Source organism: Meriones unguiculatus, chromosome 11 (genome assembly GCF_030254825.1).
Source record: "Meriones unguiculatus strain TT.TT164.6M chromosome 11, Bangor_MerUng_6.1, whole genome shotgun sequence".
In the NCBI taxonomy this organism is placed as follows: Eukaryota; Metazoa; Chordata; class Mammalia; order Rodentia; family Muridae; genus Meriones; species Meriones unguiculatus.
In genome coordinates, this window is record NC_083359.1 from 143275 (window position 1) to 169581 (window position 26307).

The 26307-nt window shown below is 47.2% G+C and overlaps 1 protein-coding gene across 1 annotated transcript; it reads left to right on the forward strand.

The window, feature by feature from the left end:
* The first annotated feature begins 1353 nt into the window (after positions 1 to 1353).
* Positions 1354 to 25993, forward strand: Slc13a5 (solute carrier family 13 member 5). Its single transcript, XM_021641652.2, has 12 exons — positions 1354 to 1641; positions 6140 to 6268; positions 6539 to 6675; positions 7917 to 8131; positions 9136 to 9304; positions 10812 to 10934; positions 15633 to 15851; positions 16690 to 16790; positions 17876 to 17994; positions 19978 to 20139; positions 22573 to 22710; positions 24368 to 25993. Exons 1-12 carry the CDS (start codon positions 1540 to 1542, stop codon positions 24497 to 24499), a joined length of 1746 nt encoding a protein of 581 aa, XP_021497327.1. The 5' UTR covers positions 1354 to 1539; the 3' UTR covers positions 24500 to 25993.
* Positions 25994 to 26307: the final 314 nt, after the last annotated feature.

The window sequence follows — 26307 nt, forward strand, 5'->3', positions numbered from 1 at the left end:
CATCAGGCACACAAATGGTGCGTATACATACATGCAAGCAAGTACTCACACACATAAAATCTTGAAACAAACAAAAACCAAAGCAAGATGTCTAGTGTTAATTGCTCTGAAGGGCCCAAGGCCACATACATACAAATGAAAACAACAACAAAAAAGAAGGCCTAAAGAAGGCAGTTGCAGACTTAAGAGAAAGGTAACACAGTCAAGATCTTTGTACAAATGTGTGCTCCATTTTAGGGCCTTGTACAAGCACAGGCTGAGAAAGGTGGAACGTACAGTAATTCCCTGTGGTGGTGGCAGGGCTGGGCATGCAGAAGTGGGAGCAGAGGTTGGTCTCATATAATTTGTTGTAATTGCATATACCGTATTCTTTAGTTCACCTATAGATTGCTTGCAACACCTAACACAATGTAAATGCCGTTAAGAGTTGGTCTCTGTATAGTGCAGAGTGTACTGATGGTTTCCATGTTTGGAACAGAAGCAGCCATCCTAGGCCTGACCATGACCAGCAAGGTAGCATGGGTGGGGAGAGCGGACTGTACAGGAATCTGGACTCAGCCACGTCTCACATAAAATCTAAGAAGCAGTTTGTGGTGCATGGATAAGACTCCCCAAAGGAAGCTGAGAATGAGGTCCTTGCACCCTCCTGTCTTGGTGCTCCAAACAGCACTTAGCACAACAAGTACTAAACATAGCTCTGTTGAGGGCAAGATGAATGAATGAATGCCTCTCTCCTTTGGCAGGATTATGTCCCCTCTTCTCTATATTCTCATCTCCCTCCATTAAATGGCACCAGCTAGTTGGTCCACAGGTCTGGCGCCTGAAGCGGAGACTGCCGGCTGCGCAGCACGTCCGTCCGCTGGAGGGTGAATGTCGTTCGAACTGCGAGGACGTGACCGCTTTCCTTAGCGTTCTCTGTAGAGCGCGGGCGTGCTGGGTGGGAGAGGGCACGAGGGGGGAAATGGGCTAACGCAAGGAGGAAGCCAGCGGATCCTGGGTGGGGGGTGAGGGGACCGCGGTGGCGCTGGGCTCGGTCATCGCCTCTAAGAAACATCCCTCCGGGATCGGGATGAGAAGGAGAGCGCTTTGGAGAGAGAAGCCTGAGAAACCTGCTGGCTGGTGATGTTTGTCATCTGGAACACTCAGGAGACCAAGAGAGAGCAGGTGCGAGTACAGAAAGGCTTACGCTGGCAGAATGACCTGCACACCCTGCGTGGTGCCAGTGTTCATAGCAGCGCCAAGGGGCTTTGGCGAGAGTTGACGTGCCAGGATCCATCCCCCCCTCCCCCAGGGCTGGTGCCAAGCACTGGACTCTGCAGATGCCTCGCTTCGCCGCGGGGTGGCAGAGTCTCGGAACAGACGCGTCCCAACAGACCCCGAGGGATGGCTCCGCCCGGGGACCGCAGGGAGGCCCCGCCATGGAGGGCGGAGTTGTAGCCGCCCCTAAACCGGTGGGACCGCGAGGCCCCTTTTAAGCTCGCGGAGCTTCTAGCTGCCTCCGCAATCTTCTCTCCCGCCAGACTGTCTCCCTTCTACGAGATGGCTTCGGCGAAGACTTATGTGACCAAGTTCAAGTCCTTCGTGATTTTGTTCTTCACCCCGATCCTGCTGCTTCCACTCATCATTCTGATACCTGACAAGGTCAGTTGTGTGTCTGGGCAGCCCGGCAGAACCCGGGTGCCCAGTGCAATAACGGGCACGGAACCCGGGAATGCTGAGCTGGAAGCTTCCTGGGTCGCGTGCTCAGATGCTCCAGGCACCAGATAGGAGGTGTCCTGAAAAGAATCCGAGGGACGCAGAAACCCTAAGGTGAACACCTCCTAGGGTGCACCGATTGCAGGGCGCAAGAGCCGTTTGGGCAAACACGGAGACCTGGACGTTAGGACAGGTTTGAATCACACAGACCCCGCCAAAGGCTTATTAGTCTCGAACTCAGAATCTCCTCCCAGAGTACACAACCAGCGCTATCCCAGTCAAAGATGCCGCTTTAAGCCAATAGGGACTCTCAGGGCTGGGCTTTCCCTACATGCCTCTTCTCCAAGGAAAAGACATTTCCCAGCTGTAGATGCCTTCAGCCAGGCAACTACAGAAAGAGAGCATCGCCTGTGTGGATCCTGCCTTTGCCACATTCTGGCCCTGATTTTTGAGGTTCAGTTTCCCCATCCATGATCTGTCTATATTGCTCTCTAGCTTGGAAACCAAGGAAGCACTCTAAGTCAAATCCTGCTGCATCCTGAAAGACAGCAGGATTTGGACTCAGAGTGATTTTCAGGCACTGCTCACTGCCTGCTGTGGCTGTGGCAGGAGGTGGGACATGTTCCCAGAGCTCACGCCTTGGGTGGCATGACACTGGGCTGCAGGGAAGCTGTGTCCCATGCCCTGGCCTCTTAGTACTCCTCGGAGGAAGGGAGAGAATAAATGGCCTTGGCTGTAGGGCAAAGGAGGGCGGGAGCCCTGGCTGGACTCTGTTGGGCTGTGTGCAGCCAGTTTGGCGAGGCCAGAGCTCTTTGAAGCCTTTTGTGGCTGCTGGCTGCTCCTTCCTCCATTCCCTCTTTCAGCCCTTTCACTCTCAGCCCAGACAGGAAACCTTGCTTGGATCCTGCTTCCCCTCCACAGGCAGGTCCGAGAAAGAGCAGGGCTCTTCAGAGAATGCTTTGAGAGGAGAGGGTGAACTTGGGTGCACTTCTATTCACTTCACATTGTACCTTTCATAAAGACTCTTTGCTCTCTGGGCCTGGGTGCCTTGATGGGTACAATGGGTGATTCCATTCTGACACTTTAAATCTTTGAGAGTAAAAGGGGATCAACTCTGTCTGCTAGGACCGGGGAAGGGAATATGCTGAGCAGAAGCCCCACATGGGCCAAGGATAGCAGATCAACTGTGATGGCTCTTCAGTGGCACACTGTTAGTGAGCATCCAGAGACTTCGGACTGTTCTTGTCTGTGGGAGGCATCCAAGTCAGAAAGCTGTGATTTTAGCTCTGCTGATGGGGAGTGATGTTCCCTGGAATAATTATAGTCACTTGGTTGACCTTTCTGGTAGAGGACAATATAACCAAGACTCCACTTTATATTGGGAGTGCGCGCACGCACGCACACACACACACACACACACACACACACACACACGGGGGAGGCAGGTACAGAGAGAGACACAGAGACAGAGACAGAGAAGAGAATATAGTATCGGTGTTCTAGGTTCCCGACTGGGGTGTGTATGTATACTTCCTGGGAATGAAGATTGGGGGACTGGGAGGCCATAGTGAAGGTTCTTCCAAAAACCTGTCTTCCTGTACCTTCTCTCCAACTGGATTGGATACTGCAAACCTGGGTCCTGGCTTCCTATTTTCTCCCTCTGTGCCCCCTTTTGCTCACCACCAAAGAGCACCTTGCCCCCACTCACCATGCCATCCTCCTTGTGCAAGAAAACACAGAAATACATACAACTCACAGGACACAGAGAAAATTAGCCAGACCCAGGGGCAGCCTGAGCCACTGTCCCAACCAAATGATGGCTCCTAGAACATACTGCCCTCTGTGGTTCCTGGCCTCTCCCCAGACTCTCTTTCTTATTCTCTTCCCCTTGTTCACTTCCTGGACTCCCCTCTGATCCACTTTTTCTATCCTTTCTCTGACCCCTCCTCTGCTTTTAAAACTTTTAAAAAATGAAACAAGTGACAACTTTAATCATTTTACTTTGTTAAACTTGAAAGAAATTTTTATTTTCACAAGCCTAAAGTATCAAATAAAATGAGGTACCCTCATTGCCTTATAATTAATGTTTTAATGGACAGTTCTCCAAATATCAATCAATTGATCTTTTGTTTTACACACACACACACACACAGAGAGAGAGAGAGAGAGAGAGAGAGAGAGAGAGAGAGAGAGAGAACGTGCATGGGGGAGATTTTGCTTACTTCATTTTTATTATGCAGTGTAATGAGCCAGATAAGAGCATTTTACTCAACACTGGTCTATATTTCGAATTGTGGCTCATTCAGATTGTGTCAGATGATAATGTCATAGCCACAGCACTTTGCTGTCACCTCAGGACACGTGGCTCAGAACAGGCCCCCTTTGCTGACCAATGTGTGTGCTGCAAATGATCACTCAGCCCCACTGGTTACCCTGTATGCTAGGCTTGGTGGTGAGTGCGGGCCTGCTTCCACCTCAGCTTCCAGTTGCTTTTCCAGACACCTTCTCAGTGGCAGGTTGAGGTCAGCATTGGGTGCTGTTTCCTCACTGTCATCCATTTTGTTTCTTGAGACAGGATCTCTTACTGGCCTGGATCTGGCCACACAGGCTGGGCTGGCCTGTCTCCACATTCTTAGTGCTGGTACATGTGTGTGCCACAGCACCTGGTGTTTTTATTTATTCTAGGGATCAAGTTCAGGTCCCTATGCTTGCAGGGGAGGCATTTTTTTGAATAAGCTTTCTCCCCATCCCCAATCCCAGACTTTTCCAACATCCTTTTCCTACTTTGCACTCTCCACTGACACTGTGAGAGTCTACATTAGGGAGAGTGTGCTGATTGAGTTGGCAGGCCTGAGACATCCCCTGGGCTTTCTGCTAGTGGGTGGAAATGAGGAGGCACTAGCTTAGTGGTCCATCCTCTTCCAAGGGGGTCATAGGACATTTATTCAGAGTCTAAAAGCTATTAAGGAGTCTCTGGGTGTCCCATATTCTGTAGGGACCCTCTGAAATCATTAATAAAGCTGGGAATTGAGCCCAAAGAGGAGCCAAGATTAAAAACAGGAGAGGAGATTTGTGAATGACAGTGTTTAGAGTTACTATAGCATGATGGTAGACACAGCTGACTTTAGCATTATTACTGGAAATTTCTCTACAACATACCTTTTTATTGCCCATACCAGAAAGAATCCTCTCTACCACTCATCCTAAGAGCTTGCCCTAGTGGCTTTCAACCAGTATCCATCCTGTAGGAGAAACGGAAAGGCTCACCTTTGCTCTCTGATCATAGACTGAAAAACAAGGTGGGGGGAAACTACAGATTCATTATTATTCACAGGAAATGAGTCCCTCCCTACAAGCCCATAGCAACTCCAAACCTCGCATACCCTATCCAAAAGGATGGGAAACCATAAGCCTGTAGATATGTTTTAAAGGAATACTAAATGATTTTTAGGGTAATCCAGTGAGTTTAAAGAAACAAACAGTGGCCAGACACAAACTGTGTCTCACAGACTAGACAATGAAATGGTGCCTACAATGGAGAGCAGTGGTATGTGACAATTGTTTCTAAGGTATGTGGGCAGACTTTGCATTTTTGGTTTTTATGTGGTTAGTAGCTTTGTTGTTATTGTTCAGATAGAGTCTTACTTTGTAGTCCAAGCTGTCCTGCAGCTCACTGTAGAGGCCAAGCTGACCTCAAACATGCAAAGATCCTCCTACCTCAGCCTCTAGATGCTGAATTTACAGGCATGCACCACCATGCCCAGTTCAGACTTCTGTCTTCCTTGTTACCTTATGAGTTTAGTTAATGAGGTCTCAGAGAAAAGACCAGAAACCATTGTTTCTTTTTGGTAGGACCTTGCTTTAAGCAGATACACAGCCTGAGAGTACAACCTCTTCCAGAGTCTATTGTCTTCTACCCTCCTTCAGTTCAAAATAATCAATATTTCAGGGTACTATCTTTTGGGGTGACAGTCCCTGACATCCTTCAATCTCATTTTCTTCCCACATCAGGAAATGTATAAATTGTGGAGATAACTATTGTGACAACTAGAGAGAATGCTACTCATGTCTATTGCATGGAGGACAAGGATAATGCTAAACATCCCCTGTTTAGAGAACAGTCCCCACAAAAAGGACCTGTTTCTACCTCAGATGTCAGTGAATGGGATTGGGAAACACCACTTTAGTCATAGGGAGGTGTCCTGGGCTGTTTATGGGATGCAATCTTTCCTTGAAAACATTTGTTTCTTTATTGTGGTGCTAGAACCACACAGTAGGAAAAAGGGAGTCAAGGAAAGTTTGGCTTTTCTTGGCTGTCCTGAGTCTTGGAGAGCCACACTGCCCAGGAACAGGACATAGCCTTCCCTATCACCTAGACAGCTGCCCTGCTGTGAAGCTAAGATGCAGAAGTGAAGTCTGACAGGCCTCAGAACTGTTTCTTCAGTTTGTCAGGTGTGCCTATGTTATTATCATCATGGCCATCTACTGGTGCACAGATGTCATCCCAGTGGCTGTCACCTCCCTCCTGCCCGTCTTGCTCTTCCCACTTTTGAAGATAATGGACTCCAAGCAGGTAAGTAAACCAAGTAGGGGATGGTGACTTCCTGCTCTTCCCATGTACTTTCCTCCTTCTCTGAGCTCCTCTGAGCTTGCAAGGCCCAGGGATAGCTACAGAAGTCTAGTAGTGGATCCCTCAAGGACAACAAAGACAGATCACTCCAAGTTGCCTTTGAAATCAGTATCTGGCTTGCTTAGCTATCTAGGGAACTTGGGTATCAACCTTGGACCCAAGCCCGTATGTGACTGAGGACTTCTCCAATGTGGAATCCCTGCCACCCTCCAGGTATGTATCCAATACATGAAAGACACCAACATGCTGTTCTTGGCCAGCCTCATTGTGGCTGTGGCTGTGGAGCGCTGGAACCTTCACAAGAGGATTGCCCTGAAATTGATGCTCTATGTGGGGACCCAGCCCGCACGGTATGCAAACCTTCTTTCTCTGGCCACACGGCTCTACAGGGGACCCTGGAACAGGGAGTGGAGGGTGACAAAGCAGGACATCCAAGGGGAGGTGGAGGGTTCGCCTCTGGGTAGGACAGAATGAATCTGCTTAGGTCTTTGGGAATTAGGAGAGGAGAGGCTCTGTGTAGAACAATGATAATCTTGTACACCTAAGTGGAAAGCTAAGCTACCTACATGTGGGGACACTCTACCACACTCTGGGTCTTGCTAAGGCAAACTTCCCTGCTAAACAGGACTTTCTTAGAACCACAGTTGAGTTTGAGGCCTCTTGCTGATCCAATAGCCAGAAGTATAGATGTCAAAAATGTTTGTAAGAAAAGAGGTAGCAGGGAATCTATACAATTACAATTTAGTCATGTCTGTGACAAAATTCCTAAAAGGAACAACTTAAAGGAAGAAGGATTTATTTCAACTTATAACTTTGGATGGCCCGTGGTGATTGGCATTATACACCTGAGCATAATATCATGGTGGCAGAAGTAGGTGGTAGCAGAAATTCACCTATGCTAGACAAGAAGCAAGAGAGGGAGCCAAGAGTCAGAGATCATAGCAAGTTGCACCATTAAGGAAAAGCCTCAATGATATACTCCTTCTAAGTAGGCCCCACTTCTTTTATTGTTTCAGAACTTTATACATGAATATAATGTGTTTTAATATCAAATCCACTTCATCCCCCACTCCCAGTTATTCTGCTATCCACCATGTGCCTTGTGGTGTAGTAGTGACCCAAATGATATGGGAGTACCTAACAACTCTCAGATGGACTTGAAGACTTCTCCCAAAAATGGAACTCATATTTGGTACCATTAAGTGAGCCCAATCCCATGGCTGGCTAGGTTTTTTTCTTGTTTTACCACCTCCCAATAATGCCATCATATTATAAATCTATTAAAGGGTTAATCTTTTCATTATGCGAGAGCCCTAGTGATCTCATGGTCTGTTCTTCACAGTTACGCTCAGAGGTGTGCTTTTTGACCAGGCATTTCTTAATCCAGTCAGGTTGACAATAAAAATTGACTGTCACAGAGAAGGATGGAAGGGACAAAGTAGGAAAAGAGAGCAGATTAAACTGCCACCCCATGTTGAAACACCTGGTCTTGAGTTGACAGGAAGGGTGGCTCCAGCCCCTAGCTGTGCCCTGCGATGTGGCTGGTAGGGCATGAAGACCTCTGGTTTTCCTCTCTGCCCCTCCTCTGTAGGCTGATGCTGGGCTTTATGTGTGTCACGGCTTTCCTGTCCATGTGGATCAGCAATACTGCCACCACAGCCATGATGATACCCATTGTGGAGGCCATGCTGCAGCAAATGGTAGCTGTAAATGCATGTATTGACACCTGCCAGGAGACACTGGAGCTGCCAGACAAAGACAAGACCACCGAGTTGCCGGACAAGGACAAGGCCAGCGAGGTGCCAGGTATATCCTGGCTCAGATTTTGCAACCACGGCCTCCCCTACTGCTGCCAGATGCTATGGCTTCCTCCTCCCTCCCAGTCTCTTTGTGCCATTCCTTAAACAAGCTTAGAGGAAAAAATAGGGAAATAGGTTTGATATTATTAGTATCAGCGTTGTGGTTATTACACAAAAGAAAGACCCTTTACTCAAGCTTACAATGTTGCATTACTTAGCTGGAGATTATAACTGGTTCCATGATAGAAAGAATTAAGCATTCGTTTGATAATTCACTTAGACGTCTTTGAGCACCTGCTGGATGCGTCTCACCCTTGCTACTCTATTTTCTTCAGGGCTGCCTTCTTAGCTCGCCTTGAGCAGGTCACTCCTTTCTTTACTCCCACAGATCTTTGGTCTTGCTTCCTACTGGGCTCAGGATGCAGAAGATGCAGGATAGGGGCTGCTCCACCCTCTGTCTATTTCCCATTCTTCCCCAGACTCTGCATGGGAGGAACTCAGGTCCTGTGCCCTGTTTTCTAGGCCCTGAATGAGGTCCTGGCAACATAGAGATGACCAGGCAAAATCTGACCACTGACTCTTGTGGAGCCCAGTGGGATGACCTAAGAGGGTACCCTCACTCAAATCACTTGCTTCAGGAGAAGCCTTAGGTGGGATGAAAAGCATGGTAGCTCAGAGAGGAGGACCTCACTAGGAGGAGAGCCATCTGAGGCAGGTAGAGATATCCTTGGATGCAAGGAATGGCTTGAGAAACCAACAGCAAGGAGCCGGGAAACAGGGATCTATGACTTAAGTTTCTGGAATCGGTAAGTATATTGAGGTTCTCTTGGGAAGCCATGGCAAAACACTGCAGGAAGGAAAATGGGGCTGACTGTGATTTGGGGCTGGAGCTGAGGAATATGCATGCACCTGGCAAGGTGTATGCTTCACACTAACATCCGAGTAAAGAGCTTTGAATGGGCTGGGTGGCCCTCACGACTGACATGGCTAACAGTCCCGTGTCCACCACAGGAAACCCAGTGATACTTGAAGACCTCACTGTGCAGAAGAAGGATGAGGAGAACATAAAGAACATGTACAAGGCTATGAACCTAAGTGTGTGCTATGCAGCCAGCATTGGGGGTACTGCCACCTTGACCGGGACAGGACCCAACGTGGTTATCCTGGGCCAGATGCACGAGTGAGTCATGGCTGTGCCTTCAGGAGATATCACCATGGGTTTCTGGGGCTAGAGGTGCTTACTCAGCTATCTTCTCCTCCTGTCTTGGCCCTGGAGCCATCAATCTAGTAGGTTGTGAGGATGAACTCATATAGTCTTTATGTCCCAGCATCCCTGCATCTCAGTCTTCCCAGGGAATGGAGACCTGATGTTCTGCACCTCATAGCCATGGGGAAAGTCCAACCTCTATCAATGGCTTAGGGTTTCTAGCTCATACAGGGAATGTGCCCTAGACTCTAATCTAACATTATAGGAAATGGCAGTGCAGTCACTGACAAATGGCAGTGGTTGAATTCACAGAAAACAGTCATCTCTAAAGAGCCCCTCCTAGCTCATTGACATTGTCTGATGATGGCCAGGATCCTCTGACCTTCAGGATCTATAGACGGCACAGAGCTGGGTTGAGCCACTTATTGTCTTGCAGTCTCCTACACTATAGTCCTGCTAATTGTGTATTTCCTTGAGGACTCAAGTGCACTACAAGGGTAGCCTAGAGTGTCCAGCTTTGACTGCAAAGGGACATAGACTGTGAAGCTCCCGTGTCTGAGCTCTGCCTTGTGCTGGGTGGGCTTGGAAGATCATGGAGGAGAGAGAAGTCTAGGCTCCACCATAAGCTTTTCACAGTCTTCTGAGGGTGCCAGATACAGGGACAATTGGGCAGCCTGGCAAATAAATGTGTTAGTTAAAGTATGTACAAATTATAATGGTAGGGAACAAAAAGGAGGTGGTGCCTCTTTTATGTAGACAAGAGCTCTGGACAGAGGTGGGGAAGGCATCTGGCACTGTAGCCAGGAGGACAGAATGGTAGACAGAGCAGCCTGTCCATCAGATCCAAAAGGTGAGATTCAGTAACTAAGGTGCTTTGATTCTGGAAGAGTTTCCTGTGAGCACAACCCTAGAGCTTTTCATTCAATTCTCCTGCCAAAAGCACCCTTCCAGGGCTGAATGCGGGAAGTCCTGAGTGGGATTTATATCCTTGAGCTAAACAGGGCTAGTACAGGGCTTATGGAGGCAAAGCCTGGGTTGGGAGGTAGGCAGGGCTTAGAGAATGTCTTCCAGTCCTACCCTGGGAAATGTCCACAGGGAAGTTGTCACCCTACCCCCTCCTCCCCACCTTGCAGAAACACAGAGAGTAAGGCCTCAGAGGTGCCCGAGCACTCCTTAAGCTGGCTGTCAGCCAGCTCATGTGCATGTGTGACAAATGTTTGCTTTCCTAGAGGCCTGGACCATAATCATGAGACATTCATAAGGGGTCTGTATCTACAGAAGGGTCACTAGTCATCCATTCTTCAGTCTCATCTCTTGCTGACACTATGTTCTGGGGTCCCTAATAACAATGAACTCTGGTGTCTGGACTCCAGGCTTCTGTGGCCTGTGGTCAGACCCTTCTCTCAGGGTTCAGCTGCCTGGCCTGTTCCCCACAGCTCATCATGGCAGTGGAGGTACAGACCAACATTTCTTCTTCCAGGTTGTTTCCTGACAACAAAGACATCATAAATTTTGTAACTTGGTTTGGATTTGCCTTCCCTAACATGCTCATCATGCTGGTGTCTACCTGGTTTTGGCTCCGGTGTTTGTACATGCGATCCACGTAAGTACGGGCTGCTCTCAGGCTAGCATCCGATGGTGCCAGACTCCTGCACCAAGCCCTCAGTCCCTGCCAGTCTGCAGAGTTCTTCCACCAGTAGTCCGACCTGATGGCTTGTCCTCCCATTCTCATCATGCCTGGAAGCTTGCTGCATCCTTGCATGTCTTGTTCCTTCACCCCAGAGGGAATCTTCCTACCCTCCACCTGTTCACCTCCCTGGAGCTGAATGCCTGCTCAAAGGCCACCCTTTTCTCAGCTTTCCCTCTCCTCTATCCCACCTTAGACTAATTCACTCTGCTGAGCCCCACTGGGCATATCATATTCATATGCTTTGACATCTATCCTGGTGCTGTGATGGAACTCCTTCACCTCATCTGTTAACTGGGCCCTTCTGACTCCTGCATGTCTCCTGACTCAGAGAGAAAGAGCATGTGTGCCATCTATGTGGGCCAAAGCAATTGAAGAGAAACCTGTCCCCAAATGCCAAGGCAACACAATTGGACACTTTACCACTTGGTCACATGAGTCTAGTAGGCCATGTCACTGTGATCCTCTTGCTAGAGTTTATCCAAGTTAGTCTTAAGCTCAGACCTTCCCCGAGTGCCTGTGGTGTTCCAAGCAATGTGCCAGGCCTGGAAAGTTTACCATTCTATTCCCAGCACACTGTCAAGTTCACCCAGAGTCACCTTTGACATAGCCAGACTTGGGGCAGAAACTATGACATGCAGCTCAAATAGGCCTTTTTGTTTGTTTTGTTTTTTTAAGACAGTGTTTCTCTGTGTAGCCCTGACTGTCTGGAACTCATTCTGTAGACCAGCCTGGCCTCAAACTCAGAGATCCACCTGACTTTGCCTCCGAAGTGCTGGGATGAAGGGTATGCACCACCGCCACCCAACTAAGTTGTTTTAAAAGACACGACTTTACCAGGGGCATGGTAACTATGTTGGTGGGAACCACCAGGGAGTTTGAACCCAGAAAAAGATGGTTATCTGTGACCCCAAGGAAGAGACTTGGTAGGGATGATAAAAGGCTTAAGAACCTGTGTCTTCATGGGGGGAAATGGGGCATTAAAGAAACCAAAAACATTTTCTTCTGAAAGAGGAACAGATTTTACAAAATTACACTGTAAAATTGCTACAGCTATTCTAAGCAATTGCAGCAGCCCTTACTAGCATCAGGAAGTGCTTCCCGCCAGCCATTTACCTTCTCTGTGTCCAGATACTCCATAATTCCCCCAACCCTAAACCATCAACGTCCCCCCCACATACCTCGAAGGAAAGTATTGGCAGTAGCTCTCTTCACTCAGCTTCTCCAATATTCACCAGCACTGAAGTCCTGCTATGCACTCATACTCTCCCCAGAGGCTGATCAGCAGATGATCTGTCCCTTGAACTTCTGCAGGTTCACATCTTTGCATAGAAACTATGTGGCAGTAGAAATTACAGTGACTATCGGGTGTGGTAGTACAAGTCTGTAATCCCTGCCTTAGGAGACTAAAGTAGGAGAACAGGAGAATTGAAAGTTCCAAACTAGCCTGGACTTAGTTAGATCTTGTCTCAAAAAACCAAAATCACAGGGTCAGCAATGGTATAGGGGTCAGCTGGTAAAGGTGCTTGCTGCCAAACCTGATGATCTGAGGTTGGTTCTCCAATACCACGTGGTGGAGAGAACTGATCCTACAAGTTGTCCTCTGTCCTCAACACTTGTATTGTAGTATGTGCACATGCATACACACACACACACACACACACACGCACGCATGCAAGTAAATGTAATAAACAAAACTCCAAGAGCTAAAAATGTGCTTCAGTGGTAGCGCACATCACAGAGCTGAATTCCATCGTCAGCACAGCCAAAAGGAAAAAAAAAAAAAAAGGAGAGATACATTACATGCCAGACATGATTTTAAGCACTATACATCAATGAATTAATCTTCACGACAACGTATGAAGTAAGTGCTGGTATAGTTATTGCCAATATACAGATAAAACAGCTGGAGAGATCATGTGGCCAACGGTACATCGTACAGGATGGAAGTGGAGATTGGAGTCCAGTCAGTCAGCCCCAGAGTGCATGCCAAGAGTTGCTGTCCTGGTGTTAGGAGGACTACATTTGGCCTTAGGTTTCCCTAAAATCCTAAGGTCAACTTTACACAGGGAACTGGCTGAGCAGCAAATATATTAGGATACTACCAGTCTCCCAGCTAGCAGGTGACAGGGACACAAAGGCCCTGAAAGCTTAGCTGGCAGCCCCAGATATGGCTCACTCAGCTCTATACAGCTTCCACTGCTCTCATGGACCATGGAATTCTGAATAGCATTTACCTAGGAAAAAAATCAGGACTTCTGGCTGCAGGCAGTGAGGAGCACAACTTTTACCTACCCCAATCCTCCTTGACATAGTACTCTAACTCAGACACCACATGTAGCGTGGCTCACAGGTAGCCTAATTTCCATTCCAGATCCTTAAGGTAGAGAACAACTCAGCAGAAATAGAAGCAGTTCCTTGTCTTACACACTGCAGAACATATAGAACCTGGGGATCTCCCCATGCATCTGTGGCCTTCTGGACTAGGGCTGGTGAAGCTAAGAATCACATTTTCTAGCCACAGGAGGAGCCTCTACTGTTCCTTGTGTCTTGATTGTTCTTAAGCTTTTCATCTGAAGATGTGTAGCAGTACCAAAGTATTGGCCGAAAGCCTGTTTTGCTTGAGTTTATGGGAAGTCACAGACCTTCACCAGGACCACTAGGAATGATGTGTCATGTTGTAACTGTCTTGCACTCAAGCATCCTGACCAACCTCAGCTGAAAATGGGACAAGTGTTCTTTCTGGAAGCTCTTCCCATTTGGCTCCATGGCAAGGTACTTGTAGACCCAGTGATCCCTCTCAATCTTTGTGACTCTGAAGCATGTCCAGTTCACTGTGATGCACCCATAATGAAGGCCATTTTTCTGCAGAAGGACACTGTGGTCCCTGACCCAACTCCAGGTTGTCCACAGGATCTGCTTGCCATTTTCATGGGACACCACACTAAATGAACCCAGAGGAGAAGTGAAACTTCAATATCAGAAATAAAACTGAGCAAGGGCCAGGGAGGTTTGGTGTCATCACCAGAGGGCCCGGCATCAGAAGACTAAGCATACCATGAAGCCCAGAGTCTGTGCTGTCAGGAACTTTTTACCAGCATCAGCTAGGCCTAGGCTCTCACTGCTTGTTTATTGCCTAGAAATACTAAGGCTACCTCTTATCCTGGAAAGCAGGAGTCTCCAGAACAGCTCTGAAGTCTCTAGGATGGCAAGTAGCAGCAGGTCCACGCTTAGAAGAGCACAGACTCTGGAGCCGATGACAGCAGAGCCACTGCCACACCGAGAGGCACACTCCTATGAGGAAGGCCTTCCCCAGTTCAGCATGGAGATCCCAGCGGATTCTGCAGACACAGAATTCTCACATGATCCTGAAGTACTGCAGGAGGCCAAGTTCTGATGTCCTAGTGTCCTTGGGAGCCAGCCATGCCATTGTCACTAACATTATCACTGGTGCTGACGTTGCCACACTGCCCACAAAGATAATTCATATTCAGCCTGGCTGTGGGAACCAACCCTTTCCATCAAGCCAGCTCTCCTGTGACTGCTGTATTGGGCCCTGAAAGGGTTCTGGAGGAAAGAGCTCTCCAGGGACAATATTCTTGGCCTTGTTGCACTGCTTTGAGGACAACAGAGGTGGGACATACATGTGACATATCCTCTGAGAAAAACTTGGGACCTGCATTTTATTCATTAGTAGTGCCAGTTATCTACTTCATACAGTCCAGTTGCCTTCCTCCATAACTTCCTCTTTTCTGCCAGTTCAAGCCAACACCACCACTCCCCAGGAAGCCATGCAAGCCACCCTGGCAGGCCCATCATTCAGTGGAACACCCTCATGGAACCATCCCCGAAGTAGAGCCTAAGCTGGCTTCCTTCCTGTTCCAGCCATAGCTGCTGCCTACACTAGGTCTCCTGACTGTTAGGGTACCTACACCTACACCTCCAGGCTCTGGGAATTCAAGAACCCCAGGCCCTGTCTGACCAATTTTATCAGGGCCCTCTCCTTTCAAGTCCTACTCTCCCGAACCATTACTGACGGGAGCAGGATCCCAGCACTCCAGGCTGTGGTGGAAAAGCTTGGGGGTCATGTGTGGATCCTGTGAGTCTGAATCCTGCAGGCTCTAGAGCTTCCCATGGCCTTCTCCCTGGGAACCCTGGAGCACAGTCAGTTTTCCCTTTGCTAACGGCAATATCAGCTCTGCTGTAGGACATGACCACCACATTCTACCCTCCCACCTACCTGTGCTACTCTGCTCAGCCTCTCAGCCTTCCAGCTTCTCCTTTTCTTCTACTGCTGTCCCTGTGACCTGGCTGAGATAGTGGTACACCCCCTTTGTACCACTGCACCCCTAACTCTGTAAGTGTTTCTGAGGTGCTTTGGGCCTTCAGCCTCTAGCTCTCGACAGTCTCTCCTAAGATGATCTTGAGGGAGGGAGGGAAACAGATGGAAATCAGAGGAAGAAAGAGGGAGGGCAGGACCATCCAGGTCCCAGAGCTGTCAGGATGTGATGTATCTGGCCACAGCGTTCTGTTGTGAGTCTAACAGGCTCTATCCCAGCAGCCCCCAGGTCATTTAATCTGCCCTGACATTCTCTCATCTTTGACCTGGTCTAGTTTCAAAAACTCTTGTAACTGCTACGGGCAGAAGAGCAGGAACAACGAGGAGAGCGTCAACATGGTGCTGCAGGAGGAGTACAGGAAAATGGGGCCCTTGACCTTCGCTGAGTGCAACGTGCTCTTGTGCTTCACCCTGCTTATCATCCTGTGGTTTTCCCGAGACCCTGGATTCATGCCTGGCTGGGTGTCCATCGCCTGGATCAGTGGAAAGACCACGTAAGTTGATGTGCACAATGCTGTCTAAATGTGACTGTTCTCAGCAACAGGTGACAAGAGGTGGGTATGGCTTGGGCCCTGTGTTCCAGGGCTAGGCTTTAGAGGGACATTCTGTGGGCTTTCAGGTGCATTCGTTTTCTATCAGTCTTCATGATGAAACTGCAAGTGCATTTGTTTCTGTGGCTCCCTCATGTCCCACAGAAGACTGAACCAAAAATGCTTGGTGAACAGGGTGGCCAGAGTCCTGGTACAGTTTATTAGGTTGAGAGTATGTCCCTTAGAGCCCTAGTATCTGCCTCTTTCTTTCTTACCTTTCTTTAGAACCTATCCAAGATGTATCATTGTTACTTAGAAACCTGGCAGGAGAGGGTATATGTGGATTCTCTCTTGGCTCTGGTAGGAAAGCATACAAGAAAAGTTGAGGAATGACTATCCTAGTAAAGGCAGAAGACGTGGGTGAAGAGGTGGCTGCCTGCAACTGGCTACTCCATCTTGGGTACTTAGCTTAGCACCATAATCCTTGAGGTCTAGTGAATCTATAAGTATAAATCTCCTGGTTGGGAAAGCATGATGCTCACAATGGATCAGTGTAGGCTGATGGGGGAGTGAAATTCTGGAGAGGGAGTTCACCCAAAGTTAAAGGCCAAGAATTTCAGGTTATTTATTATAGCAAAGACTCAGCCTCCTACCCACTCCTAACCTTGAATTTGGGCCCTCTGATTTTCACACCTAACAGAGCCTGTTTCTTCCTGAAGAAGCATTTAGACATGAGACTGTGGGTATGGGAAAATTTGTTGTATAACTACCACTGAGTTCCTATCTGTGCTTCCCTATGTAGTTATGCCACTGATGCCACAGTGGCCATCTTTGTGTCCATCTTGCTTTTTATTGTGCCTTCAGAAAAGCCCAAGTGCAACTTCAGCAGCCAGACTGAGGAAGGTAAGGCTTCTCTCAGTGGCTTTACAGCCATCGTGATGGGGTCCCGAGGACAAAGGATCCCCATGGGATGGTCCCTGGGTCTAGAGGGCAGAGAATTCTGTCCTACCAAACAGGGCTGGCCACATTACAAAGCCTAGAGAAATGGAGATTTTAAAAAATACTTTGCTAATGTCCAGATGGTGTAGATTCTTTTTTTTTTTAATTTAAACATTTGAAGTCCTACAACACATACAGAATGTGTTCCAAATTCTCCATAATGGTGTCATTATTTTCTCTCCCTCCTGTTTTATAAAGTTGCCATTCGAGCACACACAGCCTGACCCCACTTCCTTTGTTGTTTTGCTTCTTATTTTGGCTCTGGGTTATACTACAAACATTCCCACTATACTACAGTTGCCAAATTGATCTTCTCTAATACTTTATCACATACAGGGGTCCTGTAACCATCCTGCTATAGAATATTTGTGCATTTTGAATTTTTTAAAAAACATTTTAAATCATACCCTCCCCAATCCTATGTGTGTGTATGAGCTATATAGTGCATGCGTGGACATCAGGGGACAATTCTTAGAGTTCGTTCTCTTATTCCACTATGTGGGCCCTGGAGAGTAAACTCAGGTCCTCAGGCTTGGTGAGAAATACCTTTTCTCCCTAATCCATCTCACAAGCCCTGAACTTTTCATGTTTATAAGCTAAACATTCCAGATTTAGCTTTTTCTTTGAAGGCGTTTCTTTAGGCTAAATTCCTAGCAGTGTCATTGCCATGGTGAAAGAATACAGTTGCCCTAAAATGTTTTAATAGATTTTAAAATATATAACATAATGGCTTTTGAAAAGGTGGTTCTGACTTACTATGCCCTCAACCAAGCATATAATCAAATACTCCCCAGCAAGGGGTACAGTGATTATTGCAAACCTGCATATCTGGTACCTCATTATCTTTACTGGCTAATGTCTCCTGGTTATGTCTCTTGCTTTCTAATGTGTGTATGCATTTGTACACACACACAATGTTTGTACACTTCTAATGTACATGTGTGTGCTGTTTTTTTGTTTGTTTGTTTGTTTGTTTGTTTTTTTCACAGAAAGGAAAACTCCATTCTATCCCCCAGCACTGCTGAGCTGGAAGTTCACCCAACAGAAAGTACCCTGGGGTGTCGTGTTGCTCCTGGGGGGAGGACTTGCTATGGCCAAAGGATGTGAGGTACTTTGTTCAGCTCTAGTTGGCCCCTGAATTCTAAGAAGTGGCAAATGTCACAATCCATTCCACTTTCCATCCTTGGGCTGTCTGTCTTCACCATAGAACTGCATATTCTTTAAGTAGGGGACTCTGTACTGTCATCCTGAGGTGGGAGGCAGGGAAATGTGGGAGGCTGAGGATGCTGCAGCCTTGACGAATCCTAGGGAAGTCTCTTTGGCCTCCTTACCATGGCCCATGGGTCCTCTACTTGCTGAACTTCTTGTCATGGTACCAGAATTTTAAAACTTTTTCTCTAGCTAAGTACTTAGCAGCATAGGAGAAGATCAGTTTTTAAGGGAAAATGCAATTTTACCTCCTGAGCCAAACAGGCTGAGCTAGCTTGGGGCTGCTATGACAACACATCTATTCCAACCCTTGTCTCTGGCTCCCTCTGCCTCTCTCTTTCTCACTCTTTTCCCCTCTCCATTTCTCTTCCTTCTACCCATCCCATCCTATTCATTCATCCTTCCTTCCCTTTTCCTTCTTCCTTCCTATTTTCTTCTTAATTCCTTCTTCCTTTTAACCATCCATTCTATACATGCCTACATTCATCCAACACATTCAGCCATCTTTCCATCCATCCAGGAACTTGGATATTAGATAGACTTAAACTGTATTGTGTTTGCAGTTTCCTCAGCATCTAGGACAAAGCCTGGTGTGCCATGAACACAATCATGCTATTTCTTTAGTGTGCACACAAAATGCTAGCCTCAGAACCATATCCCCAACCCAATATATAGGTCATATATTTATGTAATTTAATACATATTTCAGATGAACAAATCCACCAGTCTAATTAGCTCTTTCTCTACCATTCCTCTACAAACCAATTTGTTTCTCTAGCATTTTTTTTTTTATACATCAAAAATATCTAGTACGTTCCTAAATATAGGCCAGGCACAGACATTACTGAAGACATTGAGACATAGCATCTGTTTTTGAAGACTTCACAGTCTAGATCCCAGGGTTTGTCTATAAGAACCTTTTGGGAAGAAGTAACATAAGATAAAAGACATACCTGGTTGAGGTTTGAGGTTTGAGAGGCCAACATAAGCCAACATTCTAAGGGTCTGACTTCAAGATAGCATGCATGGCCTTGACCCTGAAGGCAAAGGGAAGCATCCAGGAATGACTTGAACAGATGCACATTCGAGAGCAGCCATGGTGACATCTGGAGTGGCAGTCTGAGGCCAGCAGGGCTAGAGAAGAACCAGTGGGCTTTCTGGAGTCTGCACTAACTCCTTGGAACTTGACCATTCTCCCCTGCACATTTGCCATCATTTTGATATCCAGGATACCTCTTTCTCCTGCCTTCCTCCTTTCATTGTCCCTGCTCTGCCTCTGCTGGCTCTTCTCCAGTTCTCCCATCAATATGATCATTTTCCCAGGCTCTGCCCTTGGCCTCTTGTCTAACTGCTTTTTGCTCCTATCCCAGAGTTCCAGGGCTAAATTCTCAATTTTTGGCCCACACCATTCTACCAAGCCTCAGGAATGTGGAAGACTAAGGAAAATGTGGATAAGAGCTGTCTGGGGTGACTTGTGACTGACTGGGTACCAGGAATTAGCAGAACAAAAAACCCAAGTCTCACTCTCAGCAGTAGTGAAGGGGGTAATCATTCATCAGCTCAGGATCCCAGAGAAGGAAACAGAATCTGGACTGAAGAAGAACTTAAATTGGGGCATGTTGAACCTGATGTGTTCACAGGGAGTTTGGACAGAAACTTCCAGATGACTTCTGATGTTTAAATCTAGTTAATAGATCAGCTGAGCCACAGGCAAAGTTGGAGGAGCCAAAAGATTCAGAAGGAGGATGATGAAAATTTTAGGGATTGATTAGATTACATATGTGCAAGGAAGAGAATTAGAAATGGAGTGGACTAAATTCCCTGGAATCTGGAGGAGTTATAAACCAGGAGCCCTGAAACGATGGTTTCCTATGTTTCCTAGACATCAGGGCTCTCTGAGTGGATGGCAAGACAGATGGAACCCATGGGCTCAATGAGTGCCGCTGCCATCACCTTGATCTTGTCCTGCATTGTTGCAGCAACCACAGAGTTCACAAGTAATGTGGCTACCACCACCCTGTTCCTGCCTATCTTTGCCTCCATGGTAAGTAACTCTTCTGGAGAAGGAAAGGACATTTTGTGGGACGTTGTGAATCCTGACCATTTCCTAAATCTTGAGAGAGGCAGTAAACTTAGGATCTGGAGCCTCACCAGGCTTGAAAGCCCAGATAGAGCCCTGGCTTTGATGTGGACTTGTGCACACTTGATGATCCTGGTCTTCAGGCCTTCCCTCAGTGCTTGGTCCACTTGACTCTGTACTTCCCTATCAATGTCCAAAGCATCTAACGTGGACCAGGTCTTCAAACTTTATTGAATTTGTGGGCCACTTGGTTTGGGAGATGGAGTCAGGATGGTTGCAAGTTCAAGGTCTGTCTGATCTACATGGTGAGTTTTACGGTGACTTAATAAGACCTTGTCTCAAACAAACAAACAAACAAGACTGGAGTTATAGTTTAGTGGTAAAGCACTTGTCTGGTATGTTCAAGGCCCTGGTTCAGTTCCCAGTACCACACATGCCACCACTACCACCACCACAAAACAAAAACTGTACAACTATTATATTAACTATGCAGGTTATTTTTCAAGATGGTGGGAGGAGGACATGTATTACTGACTGAGACTATAGAAAGAATCCCAGGGGATCTGGGACTTGAGAATAGGAGAATTGGACAGGTCTTTCTGGCAGGATGGGGAGAGAACATGCCTGAAGACTTCCCAGTGAAGAGTGGGGTCACTGGGGTCTGAGATTGAGAATGGAGGTGGTGGAGGAAGGGCTGCTAAATGGTCTTCAGTGTTCTATGGGCAAGCTCAGTTGTGAGCTGGGAGTTAGGAGGAAGCAAAGCCTGTAGAGAAATCAGCTGTCATCTGTTCTTATGTTCTTCCCTCTGTCATTCATCAAAAGTAGTGTTAACCTTGGGGTGTTCAGGAAGAGCCAAAACACCTGAACCCCCTTCTTAGAGGTGAGTTGGGAGTCTCTAAAACATACATGAGCCATAGAGAACCTGAAAGAGGGAGCCATTGAAGCCTGCCCTGGAGAGGAACAGGGAAAGGCTATGGTTAGTCTAAGCTCAGAGACAGACTCACAAAAGATCCAACCCCAGTGCTGAAGTTGATAAATTTTCATCCAAGCAGCATGGGGCATCCAGTTCAAAAAAGCAAGCCTGGGTGTCTGTTTGTTTTTTCCTTTTATTCCCAGGGAGGTCAGAGCTGTTTAAAATATCAAGGTAGCTGTCTTCTTCCTTAAGCAGGCTGCTCAGGCAAGGGTTAAGAAAGTGGAGAAAGAAGAGGCAGAGGAGGAAGAAGAAGAGGAGGAGAAAGAAAAGGGGAGGGAGGAAGAAGAAGACAGATGTAAGAGGACAGGGAGGAGGGGAGCAAAGGCTCTAGCTTTGTCATTTCCTATGAACCCTGTGAGCACAAACAGCCTTAACTAGGCAAAAACAAACTTTAACCCATGGAGGTAGCTGGCTCCTTTGAAAATAAGCTCTGCTATGGAGCTGGAAGGATAGATCAGTGATTAAAAGCAACGGCTGCTCTTCCAGAGGACCCAGGTTCAATTCCCAACACCCTCATGGAGTCTTACAACCACCTGTAATTCCAGTCCCAGGGGATCTGATACCCTCTTCTGGCATCTTCAGGAACTTGCACACACACAATGTATACTCAAACATTTAGGCAAACACTCAAACATGTGAAGTAAAAATAAATAAAATCTTTTTAGAGCCAAAATCTGCTAGCAAAATTGCCCAGGACTACTCATAAGTCCCTTCACACTCCTGCCTGGACACCTACATGAGGAAAGGGAAAGATAGTGAATACCCAGTTGAGTGGCACTGTGTGTACACACCACCCTGCTGTTGCTGGCCATTGAGTCGGTTTCCTGCATTTTGATGACAAATTGTTACAATGAGATCTCTGCAGACATGTTTACACACAGAAATATGCATGATAAAGAGTCTTTTTGACAGCTGCTAACATATGTTATTTATTTATTCAATAAATACATGATGAATGCCAACTCTGTTCTGGTAGATGTGGCAGAATTTTAAAATGTTGAATGACAAGGTGGAAATCACCTTCCTAATACAAAGTGATCCATAGAAGCATTTGTAAGCAAGCAGGGGTGACTCCAGTTCTGTAGGCTGCCTCTGTCTGTGACAAAGCAGGCCTGTGCTTCATGGGGTTATTTTAAGATTTCTATGCAATCTAGAGGCACAGTATGCCTTTTGGGTCACAGTAAGTGCCCCCAGAAAACATATGGACTTAACTGAGGGGTTTCAAAAAGGCCTCCAAGTGAGCTGGGTACTGAGCTCAGCCTTCTGTGGCCATTAGTTATCATGCAGAAAGGTTCAGAGAGACGAGCCAGACATAGATGTGAAGATTGGAATGTAACCCAGACCTTAGGGTTGAGGTCTGAAGCATGGCCTGGGGACTTCTGTGTGTTCTGTGCTGTGAGTTGCAGTGTTGTGTGTCTCTCCAGTCTCGTTCCATCGGCATCCATCCACTGTACCTACTGCTTCCCTGTACCTTGAGTGCATCACTTGCCTTCATGTTGCCTGTGGCCACCCCGCCTAATGCCCTCGTGTTTGCCTATGGACACCTCAAAACTATTGACATGGTAACAGCCCCTTTTATATTCTCTTATTAGATGATGATGCTACTATTGGTATAAGGGTTGTCCCATTTATGAATAATGTGTGAGTTTCAAAGGGATGATGTCATATGGGGCTGGGGAGATGGTAAAGTACTTGCTGTGTGAGCATGAGTACCTAAGTTTGTATTCTCAGCACTTACACCAAAAGCCAGGTGTGATGGTGCATGCCTGTGACCCCAAGTCCCAGGATGGTGAAATCAGAAGCATCTTGATCTTCTTGGCCAGCCAGTAAGGCTGAATTAGTGAGCTTCAGGCTCAAGGAGAAACTCTGTTTCAAGGAAAAAAAAAAAAAGCCTGCCATGGTGGCATACACCTATAGTTCCAGCACTCAGGGAGGCAGAAGCAGGTGGATAGCTGTTAGAGGACTGCCTGGTCTACAAAGTGAGGTCAGGACAGCCAAGGTTATACAGAAACCCTGTCTCAGAAAACAAAACAAAAACAATGACAACAAAAAAGAAGCAGAAGGCTGGAGAGATGGATTAATGGTTAAGAACACTTACTGTTCTTACAGAGGACCTAGGCTCTGTTATCAACACCCATGTTGTGGCTCACAGCTATCCATAACTCTTCAGGCACCAGGCACACACTTGTACAGATACAAACATGCAGGCAAAACACTTATATACATAAAATAAATCTAAAAATTTAAAGGCAGAGAAGTATAGAGGAAGACACTCAACACCAGCTTCTGGCCTCCAAGCATGCAAGCATGAGTGAGCACACTTGCACACACACAAGGAAAGAATAACAGAAGGACATCATGTCATCTGAGAGCACCATTAAACACCTAGACCTATATTTGTCATTTTTGTTTATGGGGCAGCTTTTCTTGATTATTGAAATGATCTTATATTTCATATGAGTTCTGTTCCCATGGAATATGCTAGAAACCCCTATCTGGAGAAACCTTTGTGGGTCCCCGGGAAGTCTTGGCTGAGTACTTGGAAGGGATGGAATGGGGTGCTCACATGGTAGTAGAATTCACAACTAGCAAGAACCCCAAGGACATCCAGGAAGGACACAGTAGTCAGAGACTTGTGGGGTATCTAAAAAGAGGATGCATAATGAGGAGCCCATTTGCCTGGGAGTCAGTGATACCGTGGAAGCAAACACATTCACAGGCAGGGCTTTTCACACCAGGTTTGGCTTTCTCACCTCTGATGAGAGAAAGACAACTCTGTGGCTCTGGGTTGGGGATGAGCTGAGTAGATGAAAGGAGGAAGCCAGACTGGTCCAGGCAGTTGTTAATGATCTCAGAGCCTCTACCAGGGCACTTTGGGGCTCCTTCTACATTTCATCAAATACATGGATCCCAGAAACCACACTCTGCAAATTTGACCCAGAACCCCAGAAAAACGTTAGGAAAGCATACAGAGTGGGTGGTAGAAGGCTGTGGGAGGGTCACAAGGAGTGGCTATTGTTTTATATCATCTCTCAAAGTCATTTTCCAACACCATAATGGGCATAGAGAACCCATCTGTTCTGGCTCCTTCCCAGGGATTCCTTCAACAACAGTGACACTTGAGTTGCTTTGTCTGGGGATGAGAGGGAGCCTAGGGTGCAGGATCACAGGAACCAGTCAAGATCTGAGTTGCTGACCTATCGTGTTTTTATTCTCTAGGTGAAAGCAGGATTGATAGTGAAGTTCATTGGAATCTCAAGTGTGTTTTTGTCGGTCAACACCTGGGGACGGTCCATATTTAACTTGGATGTTTTCCCTGACTGGGCCAACTCAACAAGAATTGGCACTTAGGAAGAGCCACAAGACCACAAGCATGACCCCTCACCCTTCTAAGGACTATGAATCTTCTGGCACACCTTGCACAGAGCACTGGTGCTCAAACTTCTGTGTGACCCAATGACACCAACCCCCTAAGATCTAGCCAACTAGCCACCACTTCCTCCAGACTTAGATTCAGGGATGATAATATGCGATGGAAAAAGAAGCTCAGAAGGGAAGGGAATCCCTTTGAGAGGCCACAAGGTCCATTTTACCAATACCTTGTCATCTCCCTTGGGACAGGCAGGACAGGGAGGGACCAGAACTCAAGATCCTGAACCATTTGTCTTTGAAAGACTACTGGCCCCATGCTGAGCTCTGGTTCTCACATGCTTATTACCACAGTGTCCAGAGGGGGATCAGACCACCAGGCTGAGAGGCCAGCCCTTGTGCCTCTTTTGGATGCCCCCAGATCACCTCTGTCACTCTAAAGGGACTTCCTGTTCAGGACAGAGCTCTGCTCTTGAATAGCTTCCCCCTGACAGAGTGAGAGTCAAGGCCTCCTGAAGACTTGGACCCTACATGGTGCCATTACCAAAGGCTGGGCAACCTGAGGTGCTAACATCATGACACTCCTGCTCACCCTTGGCTGACCTGTTCCCTACTTGCCTCATATTAAACAAGAACTTAAACCGCTTTTCCAGATCCCCAGTGAGCCTCCTTCAACTCCTAGATCCCTTTATTGTCTTAGCCAGCTGCTCAGCTCCCTGGCTCCCAAGAGAACCCCTGTTTTTCCAGGGAGCTCAGTTTGATGCTTCTGGGAATGCTCTTCCTGCTAGCCCTGTACAGCTGGGATCACACTCCGAGGATGAACAGTGGTGTGTCTGTGGGGGATTGTGTCAAAGCAGGCTATCTGAGTCTTCCCTTGGCTAGATCCAGAGCAGATTCCACAGCTCATTTCCAAGGGCCACTGCACAGTTTATCTGTCTCGCTGGAGTTTGAGCTCCTCTGGGAAGACCTTTTCTTTGCTGGCTGTGCATTGTGGCCAGGCCTATTGGCAATAGAGTGTGGCTGAGAATGAGCAGAGTCCTTGTGGGTCCCTGAGCAGACAGACCCTGACACAGTAAATTGACAGACCCAATGGTATAGGAAATTCAGAATGGCCATGGAAACCCATAGTGCCCCTCACATGAAAGGGAGACAGGAGAGGAAGTGCTCCCTTGTCCTTCAGGGACACTCTCTTCCCTGCTTGTATCCCTCTGAAAAGAAGCATTGATGGGTAGATAAGGTCCATGAATGTTATTTTTCTGGGCAGAAGACAGTATGGGGACCCAAGGAGTACCCATCAAAGGCCAAGTATCTGTCTGGTTCCTTGGGAGAGATGACTCCTGACCACACTGTTGAAGCTTGCTCTTGTCAAAAACTCTGTCTGCTATGGAAAGTTCCAGTGCGCTGACTGGTCTGTGATTTCATGCCTTGTGGAGGAGACAGAGGGAGGTAGATGAATAAACAGTTATTCTCTGCCCACCTCCTAGGTGTCTGGCCTTCCTGGACCCAGTGAAGTTACCAGTTATCATATTCCATATTTGTGGCTACCCTGTGAGACAGCCAGTGTTAGGATTCTCACTTGTCCTTGAAGAAAAACAAGGCTCATAGTATCCATGGCTAAATCCAGATAGTGGCAGTTCTGGGTCTCCTACCTCTAGCCATGAAGGGTCTTGGCCTTACTGGGCTTATTGAGAGAGGTGGATAGCTGAGAGTCAGCCTAGCTTATCCTAAGGCTCTGTTTGCCCAGGGAAGATCTCTAAACACGAGGCCTTCATTGTTGCTCCCTCTGAGAT